The 15466-nt window shown below is 36.9% G+C and overlaps 2 protein-coding genes across 2 annotated transcripts; both read left to right on the forward strand.

The window, feature by feature from the left end:
* Positions 1-376: 376 nt before the first annotated feature.
* LOC129261661 (V(D)J recombination-activating protein 1-like) lies at positions 377-1477 on the forward strand. The gene has a single exon (XM_064102239.1). The coding sequence runs from the start codon at positions 470-472 to the stop codon at positions 1379-1381; it is 912 nt and encodes a 303-aa protein (XP_063958309.1). The 5' UTR covers positions 377-469; the 3' UTR covers positions 1382-1477.
* Positions 1478-1968: 491 nt separating this feature from the next.
* On the forward strand, positions 1969-6298 carry LOC135154736 (uncharacterized). The gene is made up of 8 exons (XM_064102238.1): positions 1969-2314; positions 3122-3328; positions 4060-4136; positions 4257-4441; positions 4713-5030; positions 5175-5324; positions 5538-5730; positions 5926-6298. The coding sequence occupies exons 1-8, from the start codon at positions 2043-2045 to the stop codon at positions 6207-6209; spliced, it is 1686 nt and encodes a 561-aa protein (XP_063958308.1). The 5' UTR covers positions 1969-2042; the 3' UTR covers positions 6210-6298.
* The last annotated feature ends 9168 nt before the right edge of the window (positions 6299-15466 follow it).

Raw genomic sequence — 15466 nt, forward strand, 5'->3', positions numbered from 1 at the left:
ACTTGTTGCTACCGGGTTGCTACTGACGCTTTGCGCGATATTGCTCTCACATCTAGGTCATTTGGGGAAACCCCAGAGAGGTGGCCAACCTCATCTTGTAATGAAAATCAAATATATGATACACATACATTCGTAGAAAACAATGGTAACATTCAAAACAAGAAATCAAAACACCGGCAATCAATTTTGAATCAGCCGGCGGCAAGCGGGTGTGTCGGTCCCATATACTCGTAGGATATCACAGTAAATATTATCAGTATTTATGAGGTTTCTTTAAAAAAAAATATTACCAATCTACAATTTTTCATACCTTTGTTTTGGTTTTATATCAAAATTGACTGGTATTGTTTAAACTGTCTTTCATTTCTAGCTATCCTACAGTTTTTTGTGCACTCATCTTGTGTTGTTGGTTTTGACCTTGTGTGGTGGTTTTATTTGTTCTTACTGTACTGTACACACATTTAAATGCATGGAACAGCATATTAAGTGTTTGTCATTGTTGTGTCGATTTTGTGGGAGGAGGGTTATAACTGAATTGGGAAAGAAGGGGCATTCGTATAGTGTATCAACCTACCATCAGATAATTCTAGAGAAATTTAATATTGACATTTCAGAGGACACTTTAGATATACACCCAAACAAATTTTGCAGCACATGCTATTGCCATCTCACAATCAAGAAACCATTACATTGGACACCAAAAAAATGGGACACACATAGGAGAACATCACACTGTCATACATGTACACATTTTAAAGAAACACAAACACCAGGCAGACCAAAGAAAAGAAAAGCTGGTGGCCGCCCCCCTGCAACAACAACACCCCAGTCTCACTTTTCTCAATTAGGAGTATCACTATCAGGAACAACAGACAATCAAAAATACAACATCAATCAAGACACATTTCACATTGATAATTCACTACAATTCCTTTTGTGTTGTGTTTGTAGGTCTGTTGTGTCATGTCCTGTCGAGTCACCTTGTAACCACCTGTTTTGTCTTGACTGTATATCGTCTCTCTTTGTCAAAGTGTCTGTTAGCTGTCCTCTTTGTAACATTCAATTTCATTATTCTCAAACACACACACCAGCCGCATACATCATCACATTACTACAAAATCTTCATGTTCAGTGTTCACATTGTAAAACATCCCTTCACTACACCCAAACATCAGGCCATTCGTGTCATACTCGTGTAAACTGTGACCATACATACGCAAAATGTACGCAAATGGACCTCAACACCCAACAACGCCGGCAGATAGCCTCTGAATACCTCAAATGTCAGATGGCCAAGTCACATGATGGTATGTCAGCCAGCATAGGTTTAGCAGGTCGTGGAAAGGTAAATGCAAAAGTCTTATCTCCTAGCTACCGGTAGTTTAAAGTAACAATCATCATCACATATTTCAAACTTGCAGAAGATTTTGTGGAAGACGAACAAGTTAGGGTCTCAAAATATATCATTCTCTTTATCATTGTCAGTCAAATTTATTTCAGAAGTTTCAACATTTAAAAAAGTTATTTCAATAGTCCCAGTAGATTTGAATTATGCAAGGTTGATCAGGTTGAATTCACATATAAAGGCAAATGATTGGGTATATATTACCCAAGTAATATTAGTAAATATGTATTTTATTATATACATATTATATATATAATTTCAGTTTCATACATTTAAGTTTTCATACTGTAAAGAAATTAGCCATTAATGTATTTTAGTTCACAGTATTAGAAACAAATAAAATAATCATAATGGTGCATATATCATGTAAGTATAACAACAAAACTTTGCCCCCCCCCCACCAAACAAAACTAAAAATAACAAAAGAAAACATGGATTTCTAGAAAGTCATAGATATCATTTAATTGCTATAATTTAACTATTTTCTAGATACACAACCCTGTATGTTGAATCCTCATTAGATATACATGTATTCTAAAAGATTTTAATAATTTTACACCATTATCTTGAATAATATAATGTTATTTTGAAAATGAAACTTCAGCGGTAACTTGCCATCTATATATTCTTACAGCCTATGAGAGCTTTCAAAATTCCAAGCAGCATCGTACCAAGTACAACCTGTTCATCATCCACCCTCCGTAAAAGAACGTCAATAATACATCATGTAAGGCAAGAGGTTTCTGGTGGGAGAGAGGCAGCCGATACTCAACAGCAACATGAAGTTTCCCAATCTGCAAGCATCACAGGGATCTTGGGCCCACAACCCCTCCATATTCCATCAAGAGACATTATGGAGCTGAAAAGCTTCTTCAGCTTGAGTTGGAGAAAGCTACGACGTTTGAAGAGGTGACTTGAACAATCTTTGTTATGGACATTCATGTAATTACACCCCGGAAGAGGGTACTCAGATTTGGTTTGGACGGGGATCTGCAGCTGAAGAGTTCATACCCATACCTATTAAGTTAATGGGTCATTTAGTCAGAAAGGAATAATAATAATAACAATAATAATAATAATAACAATTATAATTATAATAATAATAATAATAATAATAATAATAACCTGCTCAACATTTGCATCACATGATACGTCTCTATGGACTTTTAAAGTACTTTGGATGTTCTTACCCCGGCTTTAGCCCCTGGAGCCTTTATACAGATCTCAGTGCATTCAAGGAATGAATCCTACCAGGTACCCACTTACAACACCTGGGTCGAGTGTGGCAAATGTAGATTAATATCTTGCTAAAGGACATTGGTACTGTGGTGGGATTTGAACCCCAGATCTCGTGGTTCACATTCCCTTGACTTATCCACAGCACCTTTACAGGGTACCAATTAAAAGGGATTTCATTTTTTTGTAAAGACCACTTTTGCATCTCGAATGATATTCTCAAACGACGAGAATATATACGGGCGAGAATATCATTCTTTAAATAAAGTTACCCATGTTTTGGAGGTTTTCTGGCACAAAACATTACCCCATGCTTTGGGATTTCTTTAAAAAAAGTGACCCATTAGAGTGGCACATATCCCCATATACCTTATAAGATGAGTATTCCCCCCCCCCCCCACCCCACCAGGAATTACACCTCATACTAGATTAAGTCATTAATACAATAAAAATACAATACCTAAATATATTTCTTAACAGCTGGCTAAAAGAACGGAGAATTTCTACAGGAAATGAGAGGGAAGTGAGGAGACTCCAAGATGATGTGGTAAAAAACAACATTACCGGGGAACTGTTGCCTCTCCAACAAGGCTCAAGTGAGACTGGCATGGAAATTAAGGAGACCCCGGTAGTAACAGTAAGCAGCCTCAGTGCCCTTGTCAAGGACTTACTAGAGGAATATGATCGGTGAGTTCTACCTGTGATAATGTAAACAAAACCATTAAAGCAAATCATTAACATAACAAAAGAAGAAAGATATTTTAAATATCATTAAAAATGATTACTGAATGCACCAATTACAAAAAAAAATGATAGGGATGAATTCACAAGAGAGTTTTAAACCTCCTTTGTGAATTTGGGCCATAGTGTTTCTGATATTGATATCTATTCCTTATCCTCAGAAGCATTATGATTTTATTCTGGTAATATAATTTTATTAATTAAACCCATTTAAATCAAATTAAATAGCCCTTTGAATAATGCAATAATATCCTATTTCTACATATCTACAGACTTGGAGAGCTCACCTGGCATGACGACCACATCCCCGAAGGAGAAATTTGGTTGAAAGTGGGAGGCGACAAAGGGGGAGGAACTTTCAAGCTAATGGTGCAATTGGCCAATGTGAAGCGACCCAATAGCCTCCACAACACCCGGGTGATCATGTTGTTCCCTGGATCTGACTCCACTTACAACCTCGATGTCTCTCTGGAGACCATTAGATGCCAAATTGCTGATTTGGAGTCAATGTCATGGCGGTGTGTTTTCTTCTTCTGTTGAATAAAATATTAATATCCATAAAAATCAAAAAGATTACCAGAACCTATAAAATTTCAATGAGTAAGATTTCTAATGTGAATGTAGTTATTTGGTATGTGAATTTTATTGTGTCTATCTCATATTTTGTCTTTATACAGAGGGAAAACCATGAAAGTCTTTGCCTTCGGCGACTATGAATATCTGACCCGCATGTATGGACTCACTGGCCCCAATGGTAAGCCTTACTTTCATAAACATTATATATACATATATATTACTTTGATTGAATAGAGGTAATTAAAAAAAAAAAATAATTTCTCTTGACTTGTATCCCCATTTTTTTTTTCTTCACCAGGCCGTCATTGCTGTCTCTACTGTGAGATGACCAAGAAGGAAATGGCTGACCCACCAATGGCTGTCCCCCGTCAGCGAAGCCTGCAGACCCTCAAGGAATCCCTGAACCACTTCAAAACCTGTGGCATCCCAAAGGAATCTAATAACGTCATCAGATCCCCATTCTTTGACATTCCAATAAATAGGGTAAGATATTTAAGAAAAAAATGATTTCAATAGCCAAATGCTTAATCAGTAGCCAGAATATAACTCTCACCAGGGGTGGGGTGGGTGTGTAATCGGATCTGTATCTTACCACAGACCTTTATGCTTATCGGGTTATAGCTACTTTAAACCCCTCAGGAAGACAAACATTCAGAACATTCAAAAGTGAAATCTTAATTTCATCTGCAATGATGACAATGAAAATTGTTATTAATACCTCTGATATTATAAGCCCTTTTCTCTTATTTATCAGGTCTGTCCTCCTGGGCTCCATATCTCCCTCGGGGTCTTCTTGAAGCACTTCAACTCGCTCTGCCAAGCATGTCACACTCTGGACCTGGAGATTGGCCAGTCCTTGGCAAAAAGTCCTACAGACCAACTGGAAGCAAAAGAGGCCTTCAAACAGCAGCTGAAGAAGCTGAGTCTCCAGTCAAGACTGAAGCTTGCTGAGGAAGAACTCCACGACCTCATGGACCAGCACATGATGGTTGGACTTCTTTACCCTGAAGCTGAACCGCCCACCCTCATCCTGGAAATGGCTGAAGAGAAGAAGAGAGAGAAAGTTACACTGGTTAGTATCTTGGATGTCACACTGGCAGTATTGTAAATACGAGTTGCATACGTTTTAATCTTAAATCATGTATAGATGTACCAAATGCATCTTTAACTAAAATTAATATAAAATTTAACATATAAAATCTTTTTTTATTTGTAGGAGAAGGAAATAGGCAAAATACCAGAAATGACAGTTCACTCTGGACCAACTAATGTTGGTCTAGAAGAAGCACTACAGCAGTTGAGAGTGAGCAGACAGGCGTACCATGGTCGTTCATTTGTAGGGAACCATGTACATAAATGTTTACAGGTGAGTAGAGTATATCATGAAAAGTAAGAACATTCCTGAAATATACTACTATATTTACACAAATTATAGTAATTCACATTGTCTTTCTTTTGAATAATACAAGAAAATATAAATTCTAGATGTTTGCTTCTTGCCTAATGTCCACTTTATTCTAATAGTAAATGTCACTATCCTTTTACTTTGAACCTATCTTCGTGTACCTTGTTCCAACAGCCTGAGAACACTGATCTGATCACTGCTGCTATATCAAAGAAGGTACAGTCACTCTGCCCCAACGACCGGGACCTCATCCAGAAGGCAGAAGATATCGCCAGCAAGTATAATACTTTGCTAAAGCTGTTCGGGGCATGCCACCGGGGTATAAACACGGGTACTTTCCTGGACGACTCAGTCATCGACAAGCTGGGTAAGAGTCTAAGAGATCATGATCATAAAGGTCAGCTGCAAAAAAAAAATGAAATGCAAGTAATTTTCATATCAAATAAATAAAGAGTGACAGAGCAAGAAAATATCAATTGACACTGAAGAAGCAAAAATATTACTAGAAAATAACATTTATAGATCTCTATTTTTGTTTTTTCTATCGTTTATTTACTGACAGACAAAGACATCAAAGAGTATATGTTGTTCTACCGTCAGAACTTCCCCACAGAGAGCGTGACCCCCAAACAGCATCTATTGCAGTATCATGTCATCCCCTGGTTCAGAGACTGGAGAGCAAGCCTTGGGATGATGGGTGAACAAGGGGGAGAGTCGGTCCACTGCCAACTCAACAACATTTCAAGAGATTTGAGGGGCTACAACGATGACCTCAAACTCAATATACAATGTGTAAAAAATCAGTGGATATTAAGTAGCCCCTCAAATTACAATAAGTTCAGTTAGATCCACTCTAAATACCCTCTCAATCTCGGAGTAGAGAAGTAGAGAAGTGTACACTGAATTCTATGTATACAGAGCTTGTGGGGTCTTTAATTTTTTTTATTCATCTTATTTTATTCTATTATTTTTTATATTTTTTATTTGCAATCTAAGAATATATTCTTGCCTTGGGAATTAAACTTAGAATTAAATAAGAGTGTATATAGCATTAAACAAAAAATTGATTCGAATGGCTTTACTGAAGTAGGTCACCTTTTTGTTCTCTGTAATAGACATGCAGTAGAGAATTATGTTGAAACTTTAATCTATGACTATATTTCAAAAACATTGTATAGAATAGAATGATTGATTAGAATGCATTATGTATTTACATATATAGTCTAATAAAGTCTGTTCTGCAATATCTGGAATCTGCAATATCAGCTAGATACCAGTATCCATTAGCGGATGAAGTACAGAGAATCAGAGATACATGTACTACTGCCAGTGTGTAGGATTTAGGATCAGTGGACAAGTATCCAGACTTATTATTATTATTATCATCATTATTATTATCATCATTAATTATTATTACTTTTATTTGTATCAATACATTTAACTTCATCAGGCTGTAGACATTTGTTTATGAACAAAAATCAGAAACATTTACGTCTGGTCACAAAGAGTGTACCAATATTTATGTCTGGATAACTTGTGCACTAGACTAATGTGCACATTATTGCATTTGACTTTGACAAGTTCGGTTGATATTGAGAATAGAGAGAGAATAAAAGAATAAATACATCAACTATGACAGAATTTGAGAAAACAGTGGCTGGAATAAGGTCTGTGATGTTAATTGTCTTTGTTAATGCAGATTTCTAAACATGATGGGTGATCATAATCATATGGATGTGATAACTGACAAGCTGTTTGGAATCACTTCTGGGTACATTTTTGTAGAAAAAGTCACAGAATTTTGACAGACATATATACATGTATACACAGTTGTAAATTTAGGAAACACAAGAGCTAGAGCCAACAGCCCACAGAAACTCCCCAACAGAGTAATATTTTCCCAAGGGATTATATTTTCCAAAAAGCCTGCAGTGCTCAGCTGAGGGAAAATATAGTCCGAGGGAAAAAATAAAAAATAAAATAACATACATGTAGCATTTCCATTGGAGATCCGCGTGCTCAAGTTGCTGCAGCTCTTATCCCCTCTAGGCTTTACTGTAGAAGATGTGATGGCATTTGGACGTTCATGTACCTCTACTCAGTATCTGTAATAGACCCAGGCGCGTAGCCAGGGGGGAGGGGGGGGGGGCGCTAGCCCCCCCCCCCCAAAAAAAAAAAACGCCAGCCAAAAAGAGAGAGAGAGAGAGAGAAAAAAAAAAGTAAGAGGACGTAAAATTATATAAAGAAAAAGCAGACAAAGAAACATTTTTTAATATTCAGACAAGGATTATAAGAGTCGAGAACGGTACAACGAATCATCTTCTTACTCGAATAATTTAATGAAATGTCAACACTCCCCCCCCCTGCACCCACACGCTTCGCGTGCTCACTACCGCCCCCCCCCCCCTAAAATAAAATCCTAGCTACGTGGGTGAATAGACCTATTAAATTTAATATAATACAACATTAATACTCAAAGACACTAATAAATTAAATAATACTAGGTCTAGACCTAATAATAATATATGCCTATTATAATATACCATTACCAATTACAATAACAATTACATTTCTATACTATAGTATAGGCCCTAGACAATACGCATTACCATTACATTAGCATTGACTCTCTACGCTTTAAATCAGCTGGAGTGGGCCCTACGGCCCCTACTCCCTTGCTCAAAATTATACCCGACCCGGAACATCTAGCATTCTGTAGACTCTACTTCTAGTTCTAACTTCTAGGACTAGGCCTATCATAAAAATAATACAATTGGGTCTATTATTATGTTAACAACACAATTGAAGTGCCTTGTTCAAGTTGTTCCACGATTTAGCCAAAAGTGTGATACAGCAACGCTGTTTCGTGTTAGGGCCGACTGTGTATACGCGTACCCCCGACCAAGTTGTCTCAGTCATCGAAGTGGGACTGGGAGTCTACGCCTACGCAAACGGCGGTGGAGCGTACACCGCGCCGCTGTAATCGAACATCTGCGGCTTTTGGCAAACAGCACATTGTATTTTACAGTAAGTTAGACAAGTAAACATACTTTGATCAAGATCACATTCAAATCAGACACTCTCAAACATTCATCTCCATTAAAATCACGATCTTAACCGACTACAGTGCTTGAATGGTGACGTCATGTTCAGACAGTGGCAATTTTTCAACCAAAAATCTTTAATATTTACCTAAAAGTAGCACCAACCCAAGGAGAAGTCTAGTTGATCAAAAAACTGTAGGATGGTCAAAAATGAGAAGAATGAGAAGTATATGTCCTCGTTCCCTATTATGCAAAAGCTAAAAATAGTAAAAATTATAGTTTTTCCTAAAACGCATATTTTGGGAAGGTTTAAAAATTGAAATTTTATTTAACAATTTTTTGGCAAAATAAGGTATTTTATCATAAAGGTATAATTCAAAAAATAGATACGATTGGTAATGATTGCTACCCTCGAAATAATAATATGAATACGTATTTCAGGGGTATGTTTTTGTTTCACATCATGTTTTAGTCATTTTTGATTGGTAGTTTGGCAAACATGTGGCAACTTTTGTTTACATTCTTCCTCGGTTCGCGACGATTCGACCTACTTTGTGGATGACGTCATAAGGCAAAATGGATGCGCACGTTACGCGCCCCTACAGTAAATTACGTGAACCTTATGTATAAGTTTCATGAACTAGGTCCATATATTTTCTAAGTTATGATGACATTTCAAAAACTTAACCTTAGGTTAAGATTTTGATGTTGATTCCCCCAACATGGTCTAAGTTCATTGACCCTAAATGACCTTTGACCTTGGTCATGTGACATGAAACTCAGGCAGGATGTTCAGTAATACTTGATTAACCTTATGATTAAGTTTCATGAACTAGGTCCATATACTTTCTAAGTTATGCTGTCATTTCAAAAACTTAACCTCAGGTTAAGATTTGGTGTTGACGCCGCCGCCGCCGTCGCCGCCGTCGGAAAAGCGGCGCCTATAGTCTCACTCTGCTATGCAGGTGAGACAAAAACCCTTAAAGAAATCAAATCCAAATAGACTAATTTTTTTCTACAATTCTTGGGCCAGATTTTGTGAGGTGAAAAGTATCCATCTACCAGAATACGGTCCCTCAGACCCAACATGGGGGAGGGGGGTAGTGCAGCATTCCAGTGCACCATGGATTCTGAAAATCTGTCACATTTCCTCCATTTGGAACTTTTTATGAAAAAAAAGAAGAAAATAGTCAATGAAGGTACACTGTAGTTTATAAAGGAAAATTTGACCAAAAAATGAAATAAAAGAAATTATGAGCTATGAATGTTATCAAGTTAATAATATTTATGAAGATAAAGATGCCAATGTCAATGTAACCCAGATGTATGATGTCACACAACTATCCCCCAATATGAAAACATTTCTTTAAACTTCTGTATTTACTCATTCTAATGCTAGTGTAAACTCTTCGTTCACAATATATTTGCAAAACCTAAATATTACATGGCCTCCCATATTGAAGAAGAATACCTGATCAACAGAAAGACTCTATATCTTGGCCCAAATGTACAATGATATCACACATCTTGCTACATGTAGCATTGCCAATATGACAATCTACAAAGCATGAGTGATTTATGCTCATGAATAATTTCCTTTATTCCATTTTGCTTAAACCTTTATTGATCTGATTCTTTGACTTTTAATTTATTTTTAATAATGGTTTTGTTTTAAATACCGGTACAATTTAACTGGTTTTAAGGTTTTCATTCTCTGAGAAAAGAGCACAACTGAGATTACTAGGAAACCATATGAATTTGAACTCAGCAAATTAAATAAGTCACAAAAATATTATGTACATGTAAACAGCAAACGTGTACCAAAAGGGATTCAGGGAGCAAGTGCATAGTGACAAGCATTCAAACAAATATATCTTAATAATAAATGACTACCTTTACTTCTCAAATTAATGAAAATAAATGCCATTTAATCCCTTTCTGCATTCTGGGCTCCCACAACCCAGAATCCATTTAGTAGCATTTCCGATGAAAATTGTTCATTCACCTGGAAAGCTATTTGAACGTTGATATTGATCTCACAGACGGAAGTGACATGTAACATTGACATGTGACCAGTGGCTATTCAACAAATGTAAATTTATACAAGCAACCTCCATGCATATCTTAATAAAATCTGTGTTTATCATTCTAATGCAAATTTGCTGATTACAAATCAAATACCGATATACATACAAGCTTGAAATACTTTTGAGAAGGTATACCTTGGATCACATGCTCTTTAGCTACATGTACCCTTTATGTGGTTATGAATCTACAATAAGATTTCAGGAGATATATTTTCCTTTGAAAATTCACCTTATATTCATTGAATGGAAAAAACTTGCATGTACTTGAAGGAAGAGACTTCTTGTTACTTTCTTTAAGAACATAATTTTTCTCCTATTCCAAAATAATTTATTTGGTATGTTTGATTGGCAAAAACGAATCATGCTAATCGTATCACATAACAATCAGCACTGATAACAATGCATAAATTAAACAACAACCTCCTAGGCATTGTTAAACATACATGTACATGTAATACACTATTCATGTAGTACAATAATCATCTATTCAATTGTTTACAAAAATATGACCGTACAAATGTTATTTAAAGAAATATCACTCTTTTTGTGTAATGACAATTGGGGTGTTTTTTAGATTTAAAAAAAAAAGAAATATTGCATAAAAATCTATCAACGACAAAATTAATGATTTAGAGTGCAAGGAGCGCCATATCGACCTTACAAAAAGGAAAATAAATAGGAAAGCTTATTAAGTAATAATCTAATCAAATTTGATATATCCATTTCAATACATTGATTAGGGAGTTTGTACCTCTTTTTTATAAATGCAGTATTCAAGTTGTGTATTGGTCGAAACATTCATATATATGGCCATAAAGGTGGGCCTGCATATAGGTGGTAGGCCTATCGTTACATTTGTGCGACTAGCACAGAAATGATTAAAGGAATACAATTTTAAATACATGTGCTACATGGGCTAATTTGGTATCATATTAAAGGGAGACTTTACTTTAAAGAAACAGCAATACCTGGGATCACTTCGTTTACCAATAATTAGCAATTAAATAACACCAGTTGGCCATTTTTGCACGGTGGTAAATGTAGGGGAGCATGACGAATTATGTGAACTTAGGTGATGACAGTGTAAGGTACTTACAGGATTCAGCACAAATGGAAGCTGTCCTCCAGCTTGTGGGTATGGATAAGCCATCTTGTCCGATCCTTAATGCTTGACAGTGGGAGAACAGACTGCGGAATATACAAAAGGCAATAATGTGTATCAAATGGTCTGTTTCAAACTTTGGGAAAAGGAAAAAGTTGTCATGCAGAAAACGTTCTCATAATTCTAATAAGAATAATTCTTAACTAAAAGTTTTTTTTCACTATCATTGTTTCGTTGCCATAATCTCAATTGATATTGCCCTAAATTATCTTCTTATCAGCATCATCTTCAGAACTTTTACAAATACTATTTGATTATTGACTAGATCCCTAACCCAAAACTTTTGGTGAAAATGTCACCCACTACATCAACAAAACTTTGTTGGAAGGAAAAAAAATATGACACATGGTATATCCATAATCTTCTAAACCTATTTCACAAAGAGCTACCTACAAAGTAGCTATATTTCTTGCTATCGATTAGGAATAATATAAATTCCTTGCTTAGCTATATTACTGTCAAAAAAAGGAGAGGAGATGTAGCAAAAAAAAGGGGGGAGAGAGAGAGATGAGATACTGCCTTAGCCCCATCACCTGAAAACTATGATAAAACAGCAATTATATTGATGGGTTAGGAAATAAATGCAAGCTATCAGTCAAAGGGTGCATATTACCTACTAACTTAAAGACTAGAGCATTAATAGAGAATTAAGAATAATTTGTCATAAATACAAGATCACACATGGATCATTGAGATGTGCATCCCTGTAAAAGACCCTTTTGATTTTTCAAAACAATAAACCTGAAAATAAATTCAATTTCAAAGATGACTCTAAAATCTAAATTAATAATTTAATAATGTAAGTCAGTCAACCAGTCGTCATTATGCCTATACCACAATTACGCAATCAAATCCACTAAACCAAATGAATGTTTTTCTCTTGTTGAATTTCCTTACAGAAAATGTTATCAGGTTTAATTTACTTAGTCTTACTCTTAGATCTAATTCCTTAATTTCAAAGAAAGTAAACAAATATATGTCTTTCGGGAATCTAGCAAAAACTATGGGTAATGAAGAGATATAAAATGGTAACTTTTTTACCGGGGGCTACTTTCTATTTTGATGGCCGTAATTTGATTAGAATTACATCTTCTGCATGATAATTCATAAATGAGAACTAATTTCACATATTAGTTCTCAGTACTGCCACGCTGGTAAGTCCGACTCTCAAATTGTGCAGCGCATGCAGCGCTGATATGCTGCACTGGGCACTCACTGCCTCAGACCGTTAATCTATACCGACTGCACCACGCCTGCGCACAGGTGAATACATCACACAGAACTCTGTGCTGGCGCGACCTGGATTGGATAGGGAAAATGACTATATCATGGCAACACCAATCACTTTTCTCGGGCTCTCAGCTTTTGTAGTGGAAACTATACTTTTAAGATGTGCTGTAAGATTTCAATGCAATAAACTCAATGTAAGGGACATAATAAAAGTTAAAATCTAATAATGCTAATAATTTTGAACTGAAATTTTTTATCAATGTTAGCCTCTTGGCTCTTCGGCATCACTCAGTCTCAGACCTCCAATTTTGAGTGTCCCCCCCAACCTGCCATGATTAAGTTATTTTTCCTATGGCAATTTCTTCTCGGCTTCAGAATAGGGTTTATTCCCCCTACGCTTCATGAATATTCATAAATGCTAAATTTTGTAAAAGCTACAGATGTACTGTAATTGGCAATGACTCTGGCAACTCGCCAGCATGGCGCAATGGGATAATTCTTGCGCTTGGTAAAATGAAAAGGTTGCGGGTTAGAATCATGAGGGGGGGAGCATTCGGATTTGGAAAGGGTACATGTAGGAAGGTGTGGACCCCAAAATCTGAAACCATACCCTAAAGAACGAAAGTTGCTTATGAAATGAGAGGCTTAGGAACTAACATGAACAACTTTTGCCTTCTGCAAATGGGGTGGTTTGGGAAATGGATAGATCTTTTGTGTTTTTTTTTTTTTGGGGGGGTTAATCTGGACTCCAGGAATCTCCAAATTCTGTGGAAGGATCAGCTCATAGAGTGAGTTGCATGCGACATGCCTTGATTTACCGTGCACGGCGGCAGTAATGCAACCATGGGTGACCCACGTGATGCCACTACGTCATTAAGAAAGAAGTTAATGACAGGTTCGGAGGTGTCATAAATATTTAGTCAGGTTGTTGTCCCCAATCTTGGCAAAGAGGGCTTTTTGAAATGGTTAGCGGACAAGTAGCTCACTATCTTCAATTTAGTCAAGAAGTTAGACTTATGACGGTGTTGAGAAACGGGCCCCTGGCCTGGGAGCCAGCTTCAGCCTTCATCGGCGACTAAACTCCTACTCCTAGCTCCTACGGGCCGACATGCGAGAACCCGCCGAGACGGATGGCCTGGCTGAACTTCCTGAACCGTCGACACAGACAGTAGAAGGTGCGGTAGTCTCATTGAATAAAATGGTCATTTTAATTATCAAACAAACACAAGGTGTAGTCTCACTATCACAATACGAAATTGATTGTCAATAATCTACTAATAAAGTAGATTTATCAAGTTTTACTTACAATTCGACTGCCGAACAGCACCGATCTGATTTTCAACGCAGAGTGACGTGGTGAGCCAGCTGCACTGTATGCATATGATAATGAAGTGACAAAAATGGAGCTAGCTAGCATAGCCAGCTAGCGCAGCTCTGCTAGCTGCTGCATGCATGCATATTGGGGGCGTGGTACATTATACTGAGAGTCTTTTGGGGGCGGGGCCGGGCTACATCTATCTATTTTCTTTTCGACTTTTATGGGTAAATATCCCGGGTAAATATATAGGCCTATCTCTTTGTTATGTTCTTCTTTCTTCTCCCTTCCATCTTCTCTCAGTCTCACTCATTCTTTGCTCTTTTTCCTTTTCAGAGAGCAGCCCCGCCCCGCCACATTAACTTGATGTACCGTATATAACTTGTTGTATATCTTCCCTATATCTTCTTCTTCTCCTCACCTTCTTCTTTTTCGTCTTCTATCTCCTTTTCGATCTCCTCCTCCTCAAATAGGCGTTAGAGGCGGGGCAGGGATGCACTCTGCCCCCTGGCGGACTTCGCCGGGAAAATTTTTAAAAGATGAAATAAAACGGGAACAATTAAGGGGGAAGAGAAAGGGAAAAGGGAAAGAAAAGGAAGGAAAATAGGAAAGAAAGGGGGGAAATGAAAAGAGACTAGAAAATGGGAATTCTAAGAACAGAAAGAGAAGAAAGGAAATTAAAACGAATGAAAGAGGGAGCGGAAGGAAAGAAGAACATGTGAGCAAGAATTACACATCATCTCGGAATACTTAGGCCTATATTTAATGATCGAGAAAATTGAAGAAAAAAAAATAAGGACTGCAAAATGGAACGGTAACTTGATAAAGGGAAAGTATAAAAAAAAATGAGACAAAAAGAAACAGGAAATGCCAAGGTAGAATTGCATAAGAACGGGCTAGGAGAAGTCTGAATTGGAAAATGAAAAAATTAAGGGAAAAGAAAACAAAATTTAAACACACGACAGGGCTGCCTAGGATAAAGAATAGAGGAATGGGGGCAGGGGTGTAACAGGGGTCAGTGACCGGGGAGGGGGGGTGCATGCAAGAGCCCTTTTCCCGGTCAATGAACACTGATGATTTTTATAATGATGATTTTTGTTTTAATGATGATTCTTTGATTTCACCGTATAACGTGTAGCAATCTAGTATGGGCTACCACGAACAATGCCAAAATAAATTATATTTATTTATTGCAACAAAAAGCCCTTTGAATTTGTATCGGTTCACAATATTTAATCTCACACCAGATCATTATTTTACCAACT

Source organism: Lytechinus pictus, chromosome 7, assembly GCF_037042905.1.
Source record: "Lytechinus pictus isolate F3 Inbred chromosome 7, Lp3.0, whole genome shotgun sequence".
Taxonomy (NCBI): Eukaryota; Metazoa; Echinodermata; class Echinoidea; order Temnopleuroida; family Toxopneustidae; genus Lytechinus; species Lytechinus pictus.